Consider the following 21,614-nt stretch of genomic DNA (forward strand, 5'->3'; position numbering starts at 1 on the left):
TTAGTCTGGAATAAATGCATTACAATGGAATGCCATTTCGTGTAATCCCGTGTCAGGAGCCGGGACCCGACATGTGGGTGATTTATCAAGTGAGCCCGATGTTTCCAAAGATAAAATATACCTCATGTTAAAATTAAATCGCTGTCGCAAGCTTTGAACAAACCTCTATCTCTCGCGACAACGACCGGTCTTTTATATGCGGATACGACAATGATGCTAGACTAAAACCAGTCGAGCATAATTATTCTTTGCAGATATTAAATGGAGGATTTTTTTTTGATTTTTTTATTTATTATTATTTTTTTTTTTTTAGGGAATTTGGTTTATATACATTAATTCTTTATAAATTTCCCTATGAAGGGTGCATAAACATTCATAGATCCCAGCTCCCTAACCCAATCTTATCAGAAATAACATACAAGCACATTTACCTTTGATTCCATTATGTGTACGGCGTTCATGAATGTCGGATGATAACTCTTAGTTTTATATAGAGAATACTACATGAGCGGCCATTAGAGACCGTTTATCTTACAACGAGTTGTTTAAAAACGTATCCAACTTGCTTTCGCTCGTTGAATACGTTTTTAAATAACGAGTTGTAAGATAAATGGTATCTAATGGACAAGAATGTAGTATTCTATTTGTTACATATTTTCAGAAAAGAGTTTTAAAATAAATTGAAACGTCTTTTCCAACTAAAACCTATGTACGGCCCTAGCGCTTATAGTTAACTTATGCGTCACAGACAAGTCAATTTCAGGTTAACTTGTACGTCACATAGTGATCGATTCAGCCGTATTTGTTGGGTTTTTTTTTCATTGGATGGTATAGCATTGGTGACCTGGTCATCACCTAGGAGCAGCGTTTAAATGTATTGGTAACAACTGTAAATTAAATTATATTTTGTTCGAAGTTTATCTGACATTGAGTCCAATATTACATCTCTGTATTTTATACAAACGTATCAACTCTGACAGTGAATCAAATTTCGTTTATTACATAAAATATGTTCCATCACTATAATACTAGTAATAAGAATTTTAACTCAAAATCTACATTCAAAGCTTCAATGAAAATTAAAGTTTGTTTTGTTTAACCACCAGAGAACATTGATTTATGTAACAATTATGTAAGGCTCTTGGGAAGGCGATGGAAAGTCAGGGGTCACGGAATGTGCTGTCTTGTCTGTGGGAAAATGCATATAAAAGATATCTTGCTGCTAATGGAAAAATGTAGTTTGTTCCCTCTGTGTTGTTAAACAAAACAAAGTTTAACTTTCATATATACAGGTAGTTATGGCCTGTTTGTTCTACAGGTATTACAGATATATATATATATATATATATATATTATCAATGACACAATAGAAAACCAATAATTATTGAATGGCTCCTTTCTCTTCTAGACTTATTTAATTTTAGGGAATCAGTATATAATTACCATACAAGAAGAAGTTTGTTTTTGTTTAACGACACCACTAGAGCACAATGATTTACTAATCATCCGCTATTGGATGTCAAACATTTGGCATTTTTTTCTTAGAGTGGCAACCCGCTACATTTTTCCACTAGCAGCAAAGGGTCTTTTCTGTGCACTATCCTAAAGACAGGATGGCACATACCGCGGCTTTTGATATATCAGTCGAGGTGCACAGGTTGGAACGAGAAATAGTCCAATGATTTCACCGACGGGGGTCGAGTCTAGACCAACCTCTCATCAGGCGAGCGATTTAAATACCACTGGGCTACGTCCCGCTAACCCCCCCCCCCCCCCCCACCCCCCACCCACCCACCCCACCCAAAGCTTTAATGAAGTCTCGCTCGTTCCAATTGTATGTCGTTAAAAGCCTGGATATTTCCCTATAGTCTTTACGTCGGAGTTTTTGATCACAGGCAGAAATTCTTTCCCATTAATACAACAGTGTAACCAAACAAAACAAAATACAAAACTAAAAGTACTTGTTGTAGTTTTATTTCATAAGTATAATACACGTTTTTTGTGGTTTGTATGAATCCGTAGTTAGTAGTGGTTACTATACCCTGCATTCATTTCCGTTCATTCGATTTCATAAGTAGTTAAACTGCAGTTTAATTTAAAAATTGTCCATTGATAAGTTTAAATTAGCAAATGCATAATAAACCCTTAGCACCAGAAATGAGAAACTGTTCGGGAAGTTTTCAATGGACGCGGGGTTTTTTGTGGGGGTTTTGGCGTGGTGCAGGCGCGGTTACCAAAAACATAAAATGTTCTCTTTTTTTAGTATGATGTGTCAGTTTTCAGCTTTCCGCGCCTGTACTTCGCCAAAAACCACACAAATGGAAAACGACCCTTAAGGCGGCGCCACACGAAACGAGTATCAAGTACGAGATTATTGTGAGAAAACAAATATACGATTTTATAAATAAGAATACCAATTTTGTATTTCCGTCTAGTCTATACATTCATATTGTTATTATTATTGCTGTCGTTGTTGTTTTGTTGTTGTTGTTGTGTTGTTGTTGTTTTTGTTGTTTTTGTTGTTGATGTTATATAATTCTTATCTTTGTTTGCGGACTGTTTAATAATGTGCAATAATTTGAAAACTGAATTGAATTAGTTGCGATACAATCAGCTATTCTCGTGCCAGGCACTCGTATGGTGTGACGCCGCCTTTAAAGGCGCTGACCCTAGTTTATCAAGTAGTGTGAAATCGTTTTGGCTGTTACAGATTTTTAAAACTTAAAATGCACATTAATTGTAACTTCTTGCTTAAATTATAAATGTTTGTTAATCTAGCGTGTTTCTAATCGTTCTACAATACTGTTTATAGTACAAATACATTTTATGTGAAACAGTTACAGAAAAGATATGTGCCTCCGAAACTAGGGTCAATGTCTTAAGAGCATGAAAAACTTTAAAATAGATATATCACTCCCTCTCCCCTAAATGCATACAGATTGTCTTTCACGTGTGTGCAACTACCATAGTAACAAAGAGGCAATTGCTTACACTTGAAAAAACATATATATAAAAAATATTTTTGTTTTAGCCATGTAGTTTTATATAGTCATATAGATATATGTAAAAAGTGTGTGTGTGTGTGTGTGTGTGTGTTGTGTGTGTGTGTACATACGTATGTATGTATGTATGTATGTATGTATGTATAAGATAATGTTAAATTAAATTTCTAGTTTCTTTTTAAATATAATTATTGAATTAACTGACATGAACAGACGGATTCGTTGAACAGATAGTGAATTTTCTCTATAATCTCATTTGGCCCGTTGAGACCGATTGTGGGAGCTTGTCGATTGTCACTCAACAGTGAACTGAGGTAAAGGTTGACAATGATAAATCTATCACAAACCATTTCTCTTCTAGCCTAATAACACTATCGTATTGGCGAGAAAACCGTACGTTTTTGTGCTATACCAGTAGCAAAATTAACGTACGCGCATAGTTCTTCTATAACGGAGACGAAAAATCACATACACCGTTTTCTTCTATAATGGGTAACAAAACTATCGTACACCGTTTTTTTTTCTTCTAAAGTCTTTCAGACGGTGTTATTAATTCTGTTTACGAGTTATTAAATTAATATAAAATATTATTTAATGTCAATCAAAATAATTTCAACAATTATATAATACAAAATCGGGCCATTTGCGTAAACCTTCTCCCCTCATATAAAGACCACTTAGGAATATACACAATTTATAGAAACAGATTTTGACGGTTAAAATTCATTCAAAATATTAGGCGCGTGTGCAAACATCCCCTAATCCCGCTCCAAAATATTTTTCTTTTTTAATCTATTTTATTGGGGGAGTATGGCCCGACCCTCCCCAAAACGTTTCTTGCCATAGTTCACACACACACACACACACACACACACACATTCTTGCACACGCGCATGAATCTGGATTTCTGTAAGTAGGCCTATTCAAGTGTATCGTGTGAAACACCGTCTGAAAGTCTAGTTCTAACAACACATATATAGAATGTAACAACATAAACAACCTGTCAGTTCGAAGATTTTTGGATATGTTCGTAAAAACACATTTAACCTGGCGTCCAGCCGCCGATTAGTTTGTCGTCATCAAATTATGTTCAGCATCACTGTTGAAGAGTACATTTTAAATATTCCACATTAGTTTGGTGAACTGGGACTATTTTGTTTTTGCGTTAAAAATCGATGTCAATTTACGAACATATCCGAAGATGTCCGAATGTGAATTTTACATCTTATCTACAAGGCACAAAATGTACATATGTACAAAATGTAAATAAATATGACCATAATACACATTTACAAATTTGTACAAACTTGGACGACATTGTGCAGTCGTCTGCAAAAGAAACGTCACTTTCATTCCAAACATAACAGTGAGTGCTCAGAATAAACAATACTGTTACGTGCGCATATCCGGTTTGTCTCTTCCGCTTCCGTTGAATAATATATTCCAGTTCACTTTCTCTTGAAACAGTATTTGCGGTAACTATCACCTCTTTTACACAACAAAATGGCGCACTATTTAAAATAATATCATTACACATTCTAACAATATATCTGCTATCAATTCACAAACAGTTATTGCTTTTTTTTAAATAATGAAATGGATGTGTGGACATTCTAGCACCGAATATTGAATTCCTATAGAAAGGGACTAATAGTTTGCATTGTTTTAAACAGATCACTCCTCAGTTCAGTTATCATCACGTCGTTACAGGCATTACCGAAACTGACACTTAGTAATATATCTAGAAGTCTATGAATACATTCACAAAAACGGTATTCCTTAATATCTAAGTAAAACTCAACAGCATCAGTGTCAACTTCCTTTTCTTTATAAGCTTTAAAATAAATTTAGTTTTTTGGAGTATTTTCATCTACACTCTACTGTACTTCCTTTTGTTGTGTATTTGCTTTTGCTGTAGCCCGATTTCCGTTGGGTATGTTTCGATATTTGTTCTCTCTCTCTCTCTCTCTAACGTCAATAAATAGTCAGTGTTTGTCTTACGATGATATGAACACCATGAAAGCTGGTTGGTACTGGTTTATACATACCACTCCTGTCGTAAGGCATATGGGGGACTTTGAAGAAACGGATTTCTGTGAAAGGTTCCAATGGTTGTAAGCAAGAACCACCTAATAGCACATTTAGACCCATTACGGAAGTGACTATGCTTGGCTGACGATGGCCTCTGTTATTGCAATTTTTCTTTGCAAGGTCATGTTTTAAATATTTAACAACGATCTTTTTAACTACTGTAGTTTGTTTGGCAGTGTCATCTTTTGGATATTTTATAACAGGCTAATTATGGTCGTTCTACTAAGGCAGCTTGCTTTGCCTGGCTAGGTAAACTGGTTTGCATTTCAGAAGTGGCCAAGCTAATGATAATCTTCGTATTAGTGCAATTTGATTTGCTTCTTCAAGTCATCTCTTTTTTTTGGTGATTTTACAAATGGTCAAGATAACCATGATCGTCCTACTATTGCACTTGGCTTAGTGTTAGTATCATTAGCCAGGTAATCTTTTTGTGAGTTTACAAATGGCCAAGCTAATGGACCTACTATTGCAATTGGCATAGTGAGGTCACCTTTTTGGTTATTCGCCAGGTCATATTTTTGTTATTTTACAAATGGCCAAACTAACGGTCTTCCTAATATTGCAATTGGGATAGTGAGGTCACCTTTTTCGGTTATTCGCTAGGTAATATTTTTGTTATTTTGCAAATGGCCAAGAAAATGGTCTTCCTAATATTGCAATTGGCTTAGTGAAGTCACAATTTTGGTTATTCGCCAGGTCATCTTTTTGTTATTTTACAAATTGTAAAAACTAACGGTCTTCCTAATATTGCAATTGGCATAGTGAGGTCACCTTTTTTGTTATTTGTCAGGTCATATTTTTTTTATTTTACAAATAGCCACGCTAACCAGGATCTTCCTACTATTGCAATTGGCTTAGTGTTAGTGTTATTCGTCTGGTGATTGTTTGTAATTTTGCAAGTGGCCAAGCTAGTGGTCTTCCTACTATTGCATTTGGCGTAGCGATTTTACAAATGACCAAGCTAACCACTATTGCAACCGGAGGTCACCTTGTTTTGGTTATTCGCCGGGTAATCTTTTGATAGTTTACACTGAAGTAGTCTAACGACGAATTTTTTACTATTGCAACCCTGCTTCGCTTCGCCAAGTCATTCCTTTGTTGATAGTTTTGTCGGTAGCCACCAGCCAGCTCCTACTACAGGACCACGAAGGCTGAACCTTGTTTGCTGTCAGTGCCGAGATAAGTCACCTGGGCATCTCACAGACAGGTGTGCTCGTCCAAATGTCGCTCGCACTTCTTACACCTCACATAGCAACACCAATGAAACTTGCACATACAGCGTTCCACGATCACAATAGGACGTGTTCGATAGCCGCGGCCGCAGCACATGAGCTCACACCCGTCTATTGCCTTGGAGGTCTTGTTACACACACGCCCATGGGTGCCCAAAGAACCCGTCTTTTTGTCGGGCTCACAGAAGTCTGGGGAGGCCGCCATGTAAACGAGGTCGGACTCCGTGTGAGGTTTGAACTGTGCGTTCAGGGGGACGAGGTCGTTGCGAGTGCCCACTGTCTTTCGCTGGACCTCCGTGGCGCCGTCGAATTTCTCCTTCAGGTTCTTGCCCACGGTCCGGAACGAAGGCATCGCTCGCCAGCAGGTCCGCATTTCGCACGAGCCCGAGACGCCATGACACTTGCAGTCCACTTTCATGTGATCCTCAATTGCCTGAAAAGAAGAAAACGTTTAGACGATTTTTAATATTTTTGAAATATATTTCAATGTACAATAAAAAGAAAATCTTATAATTTTCCTACAAAAAAAATATAAATAAAGAAAAAATAAAATAAAATAAAAAGTTTGTTTTGTTTAACGACACCACTGGAGCACATTGATTAATTAATCATCGGCTATTGGATGTCAAACATTTGGTAATTCTCATCAGAGGAAGCCCGCTACACGTTTCATAATGCAGCAAGGGATCTTTTATATGCACTTTCCCACAGACAGGAAAGCACATACCACGGCCTTTGACCAGTTGTGGTGTACTGGTTGGAACGAGAAAAAACCCCCAATTAATTAAATGGATCCACGGGGTGAGGTGGTTTGATCCTGCGACGCAAGGACCTCAGGCGAAATAAAATAATAGTAAATTAAACAAATTAAACAAAAAATTGCTGCAGATTTTCCCCAGAAGATGTTGGTAAAACCCGGAACGGAATGGACTCAAACGGAATGATAAGGTAAAATGCCCACTTTTCGTGAGAGTTGTTATTTCGTGGCCTTAGAAGTTGTAATTTCTCGCTAATAACGCGTTTTGCAAGACTTTTATCGCTGGAAATATAGCAAAAAAAGCACTTCATCAATGATGGGTAAAACAAAAATGCGTTTAAAAGATATATATTATGATATAAAAGATTAAATAATTGAATATTAATCAGTTTTCACTAATCCAAATGCGATTTTTATTTTTCAACACCCTGTTCCCATACATTTTGTTTTAAAGTTTACAATTATTTAAGCTTACTGCACAAAAGCAGTATAAGTTCACTGCAATATGTCCAATTCAATACTAAAATATAGTTTAAAATTACAGCAGGATAATATTTCTGTAAAATTAAAGTATCTAAAAAAGTATAAATATATAAATATATATTTATATATTACACACACACACTATATATATATATATATATATATATATATATATATATATATATATATATATATAGTATGTAGTTTGTTATCCATAGTTCTAGTATATTACAGGTTTGACCATTCAGTCAAAGAATCCGGTTTCAAATCATTAGCTGTTATAATTACACGCTCGAGTGAGCACGCCAAGTGAAAATGTGCACACGACATGCAGGAAAGTGCCGCAATCTTCCCAGCGTGTCGCTCAACGCACGTAAAACGTGCGCGTCGTTTTCTCCGTTCGCCGACAGCCATCCTAGTTCGACTGGTTCATCACAGGCCCTTTGAAGTCGGCATAAAAATAAAATACGGTGTTTAGTAACAACATTTCCCCAAGCGAGCAAGCAGCCATTAACTTTATAGCCCGGCGTATGAGAAACACGTGTCCCCCGTTCCCTAGGTGGAACTGACACAATGTGAGGAATACACACGAGTTACAAGAAATAGTGCGTTAGTTGAAATAGAAGAACGTAGGGGAAAACACACATCTCAAAAAGCAGTGACATAATCGCAAGCAATGAGACATGGGTTCTCAAACAGGTTTTTTTTATAATTTAACCATATCCTGCATGATCTTTTTAATTTCGTCCGTTAGAATTTTCACTTGCATTTTGGCAAGTGAATTAATTAGTTCTTTCTACATCCATGCCAACATTGGCGTACCGGCTCCCATTTTTGTAGAGGGCAGGCTGATTTTTACACGAATAAAACGAAAATGCACGAATCTGAATAACAAAAATTTATTCATATTGGCATGACTGCAAAACAACTATGTAGGGTTACAAACGAATCACTACGCATTTTTTGTTATACCTGTATCACCACTAATATTGTGGGTAGACTGATGCAAACACATGGTGAAATTGTTTGAGTCCAACTGATTTTTATTTCTCCGAATATCTCTATCGTTTTTGCCCGAATTTGAGGATTTGCTCCAGCACTGGGGGCGTGGGGGGTGGGGGGTGGGAGGGGGGTTGCCCCCATGTCTCGTACGCTTATGCCTGGCAATAGTATTTGTAAACTTGGAATAATTGGCGATGTACTTTAGCTTATTTTGTTCAGATAGACATAACGCATTATAACAATATATTGTTCGTGGCAATCATTATGCTAACAATCTGGCGTACGTGTCTAGAAAATATTATATATAGCCAAGTTTTAATTAGCGGGCGTGGGGTGGGTGGGGTGGCCAAGGGGGACAACGAAATGACAAACAGAAAATGAACTAAATATTTTAGCATAATGTTGTAATGAATTTCACAATATTTCTAATAGTATTGGCAATCTAATTTACTATGTCTCAGATATATTACTTTCATAGTTTGCGTGTGTGCAAGAGTATCCCCTACAAATTTAGCACAAGCGGGCTTTGATTACAGATTATAATGAATGAATGAATGAATGAATGAATGAATGAATGAATGCATTAATTAGTTAATTAATTGTATGTTTAACGACTCTCCAGCACGAAAAATACATCAGCTATTGGGTGTCAAACTATAGTAAATGCAAAAATGAAGTATAATATAATAAATGCTAGATTTCCCTAACACTACGTATTCTTCTGGGACAATAAAAAAATAAAAAATAAAAAATAAATGCTAGATTTTTTAAAAATTCAAATAGTTTTTACAATGGGAGCTGGAGATTGAAATATTGTTTTTATTTTATATTTTAGATCATTGGACTGAACCTTATTTGGATATAGGCACGTTAATAAAGTTTCCTAATCTTAAAAAAAAAAAAAAAAACACTTGTGGCAGACGAGGATAAAAATTCATAATTTATTTTATTACAACCATAATATTATTTCAAGTGTCATAAGAGGTATCTTCAGTCCAACTTTAGCTGGCTTTGATTATATATTTCTTTCTGTCATCTTAGCAGTTAACTTATCGAACGAAGAATCTCATAGGTGGATTAAAATAGTAATTTACAAGATTGGCATTTCGGGGGAAATAACCATTCATACAACAGGACATAAAGCGGTCGTTCATTTTGCGACATTACAGATTGCGACGGACGCTAATTGCACGGTGTTGGGGAGTCATCAAAGAGCGCTTCCAGTACGAGCACATAAAAATTTTCCACAAGAACTAAGACCACTCGGAATTTGTTTGAATATTAATCAGTTTATCCTCCCTTATATCCCGGCCCTTAACTACACCCCGGTGGAGGCAATCTGAGCTGTACGCTTCACAGCGCGTGCGATGACGCGAAAACAAACACAAATCGCGAAAAGCCGAACTATCCCTGGCCACCCGGTTTTTATGTCCGGCGTTTTTGATTACTGCACTTTGGGACACGGCATAAAAGCGCCATTACCAGCGCCTGTTTTCTAGCCGGGAGTTACTAAACTCTGGCTTCGTTTTATCAATCGTCCCTGGACAATCACGTTCGGGGCACGCAACTCCAAGGCGTTGGAGATTTGTTATGCTTTTTTAATTTCCCACAATAATTGGACCCCACACATTGATCTTTTACGACCATCACAGACCTGTCAATGACTGCTCCCTTGTTCTGCTTGGACAGACAGGAACTCTTTGATATCTGGAGGTCGAAATGTAAAAATTCAAATGGGTACGACGGCATGCACTGAATAAGTCATTTTTGCGCCGCGTTTTAATTAACACCAGTGTCAATTTTCGGCTTGTCAACTTGTTTTTATATCGTAGAACACAAACACATGCGATGTAGACACACGTTCATGTAAAACAATAATTAATGCATCATTTATAGATAAAATCTTGACACTTTCAATATTTAAACTTAGGTTTCTCATTCTTAATTGTGAAATAATTTTTACAACAGACTTATTATACATAAGCGTACGAAACATGGGGAGGGGGTGGGGGCAACTGCTCCTCTGGGGCTGGAGAAAATTCTCATGTATTTCCATCATTCTAACCACAATATTAGTTGCAAGTAAAAATGCATAACGGTCTGGCAATACAGCTAATAGAAATAAATGTTGCTGTCCAGATTCAGGCGTTTTCATTTAATTCGAGCAAAAAATCAGCCTGGCCCCCTATAAAAATAGCCTATGCTATTATACTATGTATTTAAAAACAGCATTTTCCGTTACAGACTTGATAGTTTGGGTCAACTTTTACGTTTAATTCAACGCTAAAGTTTTGCGTTTAGCTCCTTATCTCACAAACTACATGTATATCAATGCATTTATGTAAGGCGAGACATTTGATTCCGCTGAATTCTTGTCGTCTATTTCTCTTTTCTGTTCATGCAAATATTGCTTCAAGGGCAGAGCATACGTCTGTTCACAGTATATTTTCAAAGCATACCTCATTTATTATAACAAATATGTTTTACATATAGACATGGCGTTGTCGGTAGCATTCATTAACGAACGAGTTGTACACAACGCAAGAACCCCAGCGAGAGCGAATAAAACTGATGAGCCCACGCCGCAAAACGTCTAGCTTTCTGATTAAAACGTCATCAACGCGTAATGTAATAAGTAAATAGTGGAATGGGGTAAAACGCGGATAAAAATACATGTAGTGAAAAAAAGAAAAAAAGAGAGAGGTTAGGGTCTATGTTAGGACTGATCACATAGTTGTGAGATTGTAGGAATTTTGGTTTTAATGCCTGGTGTGTTTGGTAAATTTGGTCTTAATACATCATATAAAAGTGTGTAAAAGTTTGTTTTGTTTAATCACACCACTAGAGCACTGTGATATATTAATCATCGGCTATTGGATGTCAGACATTTTGGTATTTTTTACTCGTAGTCTTGGAGGAAACCCGCTACATTTTTCCATTAATAGCAAGGGATCTTTTATATGCACCATCCCACAGACAGGATAGCACATACCACGGCCTTTGGAACGAGAACTAGTCCAATGGGTCAACCGACGAGGATTGATCCCAGACCGACCGCGCATCAGGCGAGCTCTTTACCACTGGGCTACGTCCCACCCAGATACAAATAGTTAAATTTGGACAGATATATTGTTACACAAGACAAGACGATGTCTAGTTACACAAGACAAGACAAGACAAGACAAGACAGTTATTGAGTCCACATGACCAAGATAATTCTTTTAAAACAAGGGGCGAGACGTAGCCCAGTGGTACAGCGCTCGCTCGATGCGTGGTCGGTGTGGGATCGATCCCCGTCGGTGGGCCCATTGGGCTATTTCTCGTTCCAGCCAGTGCACCACGACTGGTATATCAAAGGCCGTGGTATGTGCTATCCTGTCTGTGGGATGGTGCATATAAACGATCCCTTGCTGTTAATCGAAAAGAGTAGCCCATGGAGTGGCGACAGCGGGTTTCCTCTTTCAATATTTGTGTGGTCCTTAACCATATGTCTGATGCCATATATCCGTAAATAAAATGTGTTGAGTGCGTCGTTAAATAAAACATTTTCCTTCCTTCCAATATGTACCATGTTTTACAATATATACTCAATTTAAACTGGTAGGTTCGTTTGGCCTTAGGTCTCTGACCTAACCACTACATTCTTATTCCAAATTCCGCCCACCTCAAACATACCCCCACCCCCCCCTTCCTGGCCCGGACTTAGTCACTGGCGAAAGTCAGAGATTAAGCCCGTGACAGGCGTGTGTGAAGCTCTAGTGGCATATTTGCACGTTAAACACTTTACCCGACCCGACCTGGTAGATTTATTCCTTTAATACACTTCATATTTCAATTCGAAATCAATAACTTGAATGTTTCTCTTGAAGGATTTACATATACTATAAACTATTCTGATATGAAATATTTCCTGCTTAAATTATATTATGGACACACTAAAAGAAAATGATATTCATCTTCAGCTTGACTAGTATTACACTTTCTACAGATAGTTTCATTTCTTTTTATAACTGGGTTATATCTGCTTTTTTGTACTTTATGTATAGTTACAGTAAAGAAAGAAAGAAAGAAATGTTTTATTTAACGACGCACTCAACACATTTTATTTACGGTTTTATGGCGTCAGACATATGGTTACGGATCACACAGAGTTTGAGAGGAAACCCGCTGTCGCAACTACATGGGCTACTCTTTCCGATTAGCAGCAAGGGATCTTTTTTTTGCGCTTCCCACAAGCAGGATAGCACAAACCATGGCCTTTGTTGAACCAGTTATGGATCACTGGTCGATGCAAGTGGTTTACACCTACTCATTGAGCCTTGCGGAACATTCACTCAGGGTTTGGAGTCGGTATCTGGATTAAAAATACCATGCCTCGACTGGGATCCGAACCCAGTACCTACCAGACTGTAGACAGATGTCCTAACCACGACGCCACCGAGGCGGTCTAGTTACAGTAACAATAATAGTAGTGGCAAAAGAATAGAAAATATAAATACATGTTTATACAAGATTACGACTTGGATGTAGTCCTTTAAACAGCGATTTGTACAGATGTCGACTTAACACGGACCATTCGTGTAACTGTGGATACAGATTAGAAAACAATGTCCATTTTTTCTTTCAATGTAAAATAAAAATATATGAAAAGCATAGACAGATTCTATTGGGGGGGGGGAGGGGGGAGGGGATCCGAAAAGAATTATAGAAACTTAAAGAAAATTCTCTTCTTAACCGTTTAAGGTGGTTTAGACTATTAACTACTCACTTGCCCCCCCCCCCACCCAACAAAAAATCCTAGCTACGGCCCTGGATTTATCCACATCTCGCTAAATCAGGTTATTGTAGCAACTAAAAGGTACATTCTTCCTTTTTATAAAACATTTTTGTTCTTTCAAAACATGTCATAGCAAGCTGCAAGTTCATAACATATTTCTATAGTTTCATAACCAAATTATAAATAGCCATATACTTAGTACAGAGAGAGAGAGAGAGAGAGAGAGAGAGAGAGAGAGAGAGAGAGAGAGAGAGAGAGAGAGAGAGAGAAGAGAGGGGGGAGGGAAGGATATTTCATGTTTTTTGTCAAATATGATTTATACCTCACTGAGTGAAGTTTGCAATCATATCTCACGAGTAACAAGTATGTGTGTGTGTGTGTCCCCCCCCCCCCCCCCCCCCCCGCCTACCTTTGGCACATTCCTACGCCCGTGAATATTGCTGTAAGAGGAAAAAGTATCTTCAGTTATATAGTAGAAAATATATTTCTTTCTTGCAATCACTACGATACACGAGTTTACAGTTTGTCCAGTTTTTATTATAAACTGGAACAGATAAACACTGGAACACGATGCCACGTTTTCATAGTAACCTATTTTCATGTGTGCGCACGCTTTAATAGTTCGCACTGCTTTAATTGTGAATTACAACAGATACACTGTAACGTATGTCAAAATAAATAGAATACTTTTCATTACTTTCTGGCACGGAACACGACGGGTGCAACCCAAAAAACCCATTCCACAGACGTACGAAGCTCCATAAAATACGCTATGGGCCCGTAAACCTGTCAAGCGGAGATTAAAACAATAAAGGGAAGACGCTGATGATTTCGATGTTATCAAAGGTTGTCGGATAGTTCACGAGGCGGCCTCTTCTCCCTTCCGCCATAACGAATCGCTGTAGAGGTTGGACTATACCAATTAAAATCCCATAGGCGACCATGTTAACGTTTGTGTTTAAAAACACTATAATGCAATATATCAACCAAACTATGACCTATAAATATCAGTACTACAACCCCTACCTCAAAGTATTAACTGCAGAAAATGGTACCTTTCATGGCTCATGTTCGGTATAACCAGATGTTTTTACAACACCCCTAGTTTCGCACAAAATTTGAGTACTTTTTTTTACAGGTACCCCATACATGTTCCAAGCACAAGGCTACTTGACACGGTGGTATTACATCAAATAAAATTGCATACATTTTTAGCCCAGATGAAACTAATTTTTTTTACAACCAACACACTCACATTATAACCAATCACAGGACTTGTGGTGTTAACTTCTCTACGGTGCACTTCGACCCAGGCGGAAATTAACTGGTTTAGTGCTACCATAACGAATCGCTGTAGACTGGGTTCCTACCGCGTGTACCGCTTAACAGAATTTTACACGAACGTCCACTTGAAAGAGAACAGGTAACAGTCTAAAACGGACAGGGTTTTTTTTCTCCTTACCTCTTGTCGTAAAAGATCTCCAGCTGGGGGTGAGGTGTCAAACTATCGGTTAATCCCTTAGTCGTCGTTAAAGTGCCAATTAATGTTTACTGCAAAATGCTTACATAGTTCAGCTGCACCTATAGTGTGCCGGGTGATGACACAAGTCAAAATGCGACCAGTCTGTATATGTATTTCACTTCTATTGTTTTTACATAGCCCGAACATACAAACATCAGTCTATATATTAAAGGGACATTCCTGAGTTTGCTGCATTGTAAGATGCTTCCGAATAATAAAATATCTGTACCATTAAACTTGCATATTAAATATATTTTCTTGTTTAGAATATCAGTGTCTGTATATTCAATATGTTTCTGGTCATCTTAATATTTTTAACAAGCCCAAACTGGATTTTTTATTCAAATAATTTTGTACATACGAAAAAAAAATATATTTTAGGAAATAAGATGAAATTTAACCTAGTACAAATATTAGAACGACCAGAAACACGTTTAATATACAGCCACTAATTTTTATGCAGAAAAATATATTTGATATGTAATTACAATCGTTAAAACGTCTCTGTTAGTCGATAACATCTTAAAAAGTGCAGAAAACTCGGGAATGTCCCTTTAACACGGTGACCAACTTAATCAATATTAGTCCATGTATGATGTAGCAATTAAAATCGAAAAACAATGTTTAATTTTCTAATTTAGAAAAAAAGCCCCTGTGATATCATTCTACAAAATAAATAACAAGTTCTCTACCTGGAATTTGAAATATTACCACTGTTTACTTCGAGTGAAGCGATGTTTATTAAAGGGACAGACCCTAGTTTTAACCCGTGAAAATTAAACTAAGTTTATTTAATCTACAGACCTGTAACACATTTGGATAAAGTTACAATTGAGTGAAACATGAGTCTGTGACTTTGAAATGGTGAAATACACTCTAAAAATAGACTAAAACACGACTCCATAACTGTTACTTCTCAGACGCACATGCGTTTTTAAAAATAAGAGAAATGCATTTTGTGATATTTAAAACACCAGAATGACCAAAAACACTTCGAATGTATGGAAACTGATAATCTAAACCATAAAATCTAAGTAAAGTATGTTTTCAGGTATCAAAAACGGCTATAATAGTCAAAAATATACCTTAGTGTTTGAAAACTAGGGCATGTCCCTTTAAACCTTAGTATTATATACAGGCAATACACTACATGATATGGTATTCGGTTCTAGACATACGAACCAACCCTGTTTTACACCGTTCTTATGGGAGTTGACCCAACTTAAAGGGACATTCCCGAGTTTTCTGCATTGTAAGATCTTTGCGACTAATAATTTTTTTCTACGATTAAACTTACATATTAAATATATTTTCTTGTTTAGAATATCAGTGTCTGTATATTCAATGTATTTCTGGTCGTCTTAATATTTGTAAGAAGCCCAAACTGGATTGTGTCTTCAAATAATTTCGCACGTACGAGAAAAACATTATTGGAAATAAAATGAAATTTAACCTAGTACAAATATTAGAATGACCAGAAACACGTTTAATATACAGCCACTAATATTTTATGCAGACAAATATATTTGATTATTATGTAATTACAGTCGTCAAAAAGTCTCTGTTAGTCAATAGCACATTAAAAATTGCAGCAGGAATGTCCCTTTAACAGTTAAACCAGTTCTGATTCCAACAAAACTTTAATAAAATAAGGAAAAAGGCATCCTTTTCAATGAAAATATTATTCGCTGATTGGCTGCAATAGTAGGATGATGCCTGCATATCACGAGTTCTGTTAAATTAAATAACAGAAACAAAATAAACAAAACCAATAACAGTTTCAAAAAGTCCAAAGGAGATTTTGTCAAGAGGCACTATATAATATGGGTAGCTTGATAGTTAACTTCCGCCAGATCCGAGATAGGTCGCAGGACTGTTAAAGTCTGTTTTCTTTAACGACACCTCTAGAGCACATTGGTTTAATATATTGTGACCGGTTTATATACTCATGGTTACGGTATTTTCGACTGTCACCAATCGGGTCAGATATACAATATATTGCGGCCGGTTTATATACTTAGGGTTACGGTATTTTCGACCGTCACCAATCGGGTTACAGATACAATATATTGCCACCACGGTTCAATAAATTGTAGTTAAATTCATTTATTAGTTAGCTAAAACAAAGGTAAATCAATACATAAATAAAATATAGCTATATATATACAATGTATTGCGGGCGGTTTATATACTTAGGGTTACGGCATTTCCTACTGACACCAATCGGGTCAGATATACAACGTACTGCGGCGTGGCTGGCGACTTAATACGATGCTAACGGTATGCGGGGTTATGTATGTCAACACAAACAGTAATGTTTAAGTCTTTCTGGCTTGTCGGTATGATACGAGATAAATATCGTTTGTACTCTTCACGTATGAAATGTCGTAGGTAAATACTAGAAACAGCCATCAGACATGGCTATTTGCGCGTGAATGTTGAACGGCGCGAGAGAGAGAGAGAGAGAGAGAGAGAGAGAGAGAGAGAGAGAGAGAGAGAGAGAGAGAGAGAGAGAGAGAGAGAGAGAGAGAGAGAGAGAGAGAGAGAGAGAGAGAAATGGGGGTCTTGTCCAGCGATGGAGGAATGTAGAAATAAGGAACGCCGTGGTAGTTACGTTACTTCGTTTGACCGCGCCTTAACCATATGTCTGACGCCATATAACCGTAAATAAAATGTGTTGAGTGCGTCGTTAAATAAAACATTTCTTTCTTTCTTTCGTTTGACCGCAGAACCCGCGCAGTGTCTTTGAAAGTGTTTCCTGTCAGTATATGATAGCCGTTGGGATGGAATCTGTTTTAGGAAGGGGGCGGGGGCGGGGGTGGAGGGGGGGCGGCGGTGGAGGGGGGGCGGTGAGAGAGAGAATAAGTTAACACATTTAATTCAGATTCTAGCGCGCTTACCTATTCATTCAATTCAACTTATTTTCGTGCTTATATTCAATTAAGGTTCAAGCACGCTGTCCTGGGCACACACCTCAATTATTTGGACTGTCTGTCCAGGACAGTGCAGTAGTTGTTAATGGTCAGCGAGAATGAAGAGGGTCTTACACCTACCCACGGAGTCGTTAAAACTCGCTCTAGCTGGGAGCCGGTACCAGGCTGCGAACCCTGTACCTACCAGCCTTATGTCCGATGGCTTAACCACGACACCACCGAGGCCGGTTGCTTACCTAAGTAGCCGGTCTAGATTTTTAGCTTAAACTGAATGCTCTAGATGAATAAACGTTGTTTACGTGTGTTTTTGTGGTGAATAGAAAACAAACCAGCAATAACACTGGTATTATAACGTTATTGGTGTGTAAAACAACGTAATAAAATCGGTTTTAACCCAGATGGATAAAAACTGGCTTTGTTTCTCTTTATTTGTCATCATCGGAATAATGATCGTACTCCATAGGTGGTGACCCAGCAAACACCGGAGGAAACAAAGGCTTTGTATGGGTCGGTTTCAATGAACTCGTTTTTTGTGGACGAGGCGCGGGCACGATTACTAAAAACCGGACCGCTCATATATACTGACGTCCAAAAGAAACTATACCAATAGCAAATGGTTTAAAACTCTTTATAGTTTTGATAATGGAAATGATAGTTAAATGTGTTTCTGCTTTTTCGAAATAACATTTTGTTCACATTATGCCAAAACACCACACATGATTACTAATATATAACTTTAGAACTTGCAACATGTTTTGGTTTTTCTTCAGTAGTCTCTCAGAGTCTTGGTATAGTTTCTTTTGGACGTCCGTATAGAAGCACTGCTGTTGATAACCACAGAATCGATATTTAAAGGCATGCTGTCACAGATTTAAGGACCTTATTTCTCTAAAAATTAATAATCAATCAAAATTACATTAATGTTTACAGACCAAATCTAGCTATTGCATCACTTTAACTACACCATAATGGAGAGAAATCCATGTCAACCCTCTCAGCAATGTTGGTTTTTGAATTATGGACCATTGCCATAATTCAATTATTTTGACAAAATATCATTAATAAGTCGAGTATGGTGGTTGCGTAGATGGTTGAATAAAGTACATTTAGGGACAAATCAAATATATATGTTTTTAAGTAATGCTTTGTTAGGCCATGTGATAGGTCAGTGTTCTGTGACAATATGCCTTTAATGTGTTCGTTTCCAGCGATCCTCGCCCGTACAGCACCAAAAATGGCACACACTGAAATCGGCCGCAAGTCTCCGATATGTACTAATTTCTTTCCAGCCAGTGCACCACGACTGGCATATAAAAGGCCGTGGTATGTACTACCCTGTCTGTGGAATGGTGCATATAAAAGATCCCTTGCTGCTAATTGAAGAGAGTAGCCCATGAAGTGGCGACAGCGAGTTTCCTCTCTCAATATCTGTGTGGTCCTTAACCATATGTCCGACGCCATATAACCGTAAATAAAATGTGTTGAGTGCGTCGTTAAATAAAACATTTCCTTCCTTCCTTCCAATATGTACCATGTTTTAATTTGGTTTTAGTTTGGTTTGGTTTGGTTTGGTTTGGTTTATTTGTTTTTGTTTTGTTGCTGATGTTTTAAAACGTATTTTATGACAAGTTACTTGAAATCAGACCATCCTGTCTTTTCAAACTGAACGAAGGCCATCATCTTCAAGGCATTTGGATTAGTGAAAATTCATTACTATTCAATTATTTAATCTTTTATATCATAATATATATATCTTTGAAACACATTTTTGTTTTACCTATCATCTCCAGGGCGGACCAGCAGTGAACTCAGATTATCAAACACATACAGAACTTTTTCTTTCTTTTCTCTTTCTTTCTTTCATTTGGTTTTAAAATTTCTGTTATACTTTTGTCGTTGGTTATAAATGGCATTGTATTATACACAGTGGTCTCTCCAGTATTCAGGAAAGGGATAGAGGGAATCGGTAGAGCTGGTTCCACTTATAGGAAGGGATGGTACCTAAGATTTGCAGGGTACAAGAACTTCGAAAATGTCTTGTAAACGACGATGAACCTGATTACTCTGGTAGTTCAAGACGATGGCATGACTTATGATTTTGGATGGCGGCCTAAATAAACGGATGGCGGATATTACTATCGCTGCCAATGGATGGCAGGCGTATTGGAAATTAGTCTTAAGAGATTTATTACTTATGACATGTAGCGAGACCCCTGCACTGTATTATGGGGGAAACAGATCTAGTAAATTGGAAAACTGGTACCTAAACAATTTGTGTTTCGAAAGCAATAAACTATGTTTAAATCAATCTGATTTTACTCTCATTTTATGAACAATGGAGGAAGGTGTGTTAGACATAATCAGGGTAGAGTAATATATAGACTGTTCTCCATCTAGACAAACTGAGCACGTCTAAACTAAAAAAGGACACTTTTTTTGTCTTTTAGTGGCAATGTTTCCATGCACCATGACCCACCCACCCCAACACCTGCACATATGCTACCCATTCCAATTAGCAGCAAGATATCTTTTATTTGCATTTCCCACAGACAGGGCAGCACTGTCGGTGGGTTGGGGGTTTTCTGCCTTTTTCTCCTGACCACTCTGACAAGTTGACCCTTGGTACCACCACCCACCCCTTGCTCCTTGCATACTAACTCTTTCAACTAGTAGGGGCGGGACGCAGCCCAGTGGTAAAGCGCTCGCTTGATGCGCGGTCGTTTTTGGATCGATCCTCGTCGGTGGGTCCATTGGGCTATTTCTCGTCCCAGCCAGTGCTCCACAACTGGTGTAACAAAGACAGCGGTATGTACTACCCTGTCTGTGGGATGGTGCATATAAAGAATCCCTTGTTGCTAATCGAAAAGAGTAGCCCATGAAGTGGCGACAGCGGGTTTCCTCTCTCTATATCTGTGTTGTCCTTAATCATATGTCTGACGGTATATAGCCGTAAATAAAATGTGTTGAGTGCGTCGTTAAATAAAACATTTCTTTCTTCCTTCCCCTTTAAGTAGGGCGGGTCTGGCCCAGTGGGCAGAGCGCTCGCCTGAGATGCTTGGGTGGAAGGGTCGAATCACCTCAGTGGATCCATTCTCTAATTTGGTCTTCCAGTCCCAACCAGTGCACCTTATTGGTATATCAAAGAACGTGGTATGTGTTGTCCTGTCTGTTGAAAAGTGCATACAAAAAAATCCCTAGCTACGAATGGAAATCTGTATCAAGTTTCTTCTGTAAGACTATATTTCAAAATTACCACGTTTGACAACCAATAGCCGATGATTAAAAAATCAACCTTCTCTAGTGATGTCGTTAAACAAAACAAACTTTAACTTCCCCTTTAGGCCTAATTAGTTAATGTATGCTAGAAAGGTGGAAAAAGATGATACTAAGCACTAATGTACTCGCCAGTAATGTACATAGTTGTAACAATAAGTATACGAGACAGAGGGTCAAGGATTAACCGCTCCTTCTCCTATACCTGTATAGCAGTTTGTTAGTAATGCAAAAATCCTTCCTTCCTTTCAACTATAGTGAAACCTCTCAAAACCAGACCCTCTGTAAACCGGAATCTCCTCAAAACCGGACGTTTTTCATAGTCACTTTTTAAATATATGTGCAGAAGAGAACCTCTCTAAACTGGATACCTCTTAAAACTGGACTTTTTACTTGGTCCCGAGGATGTCCGTATTAGAGGTGTTTCACTGTAGTATGATGTCTCTAAACAAACATTCCTTTCCATTCCACCTACTCACGCAGACGACAATCACAAGACACGTGGAAGTAGTTCCTCTCGAGTGGAGGGAGTTCTTGCAGTA

General features: G+C 37.7%; 1 protein-coding gene across 2 annotated transcripts in view; it reads right to left on the reverse strand.

Annotated features, from left to right (window-relative positions):
• Window positions 1-1,958: 1,958 nt before the first annotated feature.
• LOC121390510 (protein Wnt-4-like) overlaps window positions 1,959-21,614 on the reverse strand; it is a 62,613-nt gene continuing 42,957 nt past the window's right edge. For both annotated transcript variants that reach the window (XM_041522341.1, XM_041522342.1), the window contains exon 4: window positions 1,959-6,758. In XM_041522341.1, coding sequence (XP_041378275.1) covers window positions 6,291-6,758 — 468 coding nt within the window. In that variant the 3' untranslated portion in view covers window positions 1,959-6,290. The remainder of the gene's footprint in view (window positions 6,759-21,614) is intronic.

The sequence above is a fragment of the Gigantopelta aegis genome, chromosome 15 (genome assembly GCF_016097555.1).
Source record: "Gigantopelta aegis isolate Gae_Host chromosome 15, Gae_host_genome, whole genome shotgun sequence".
Classification (NCBI taxonomy): Eukaryota; Metazoa; Mollusca; class Gastropoda; order Neomphalida; family Peltospiridae; genus Gigantopelta; species Gigantopelta aegis.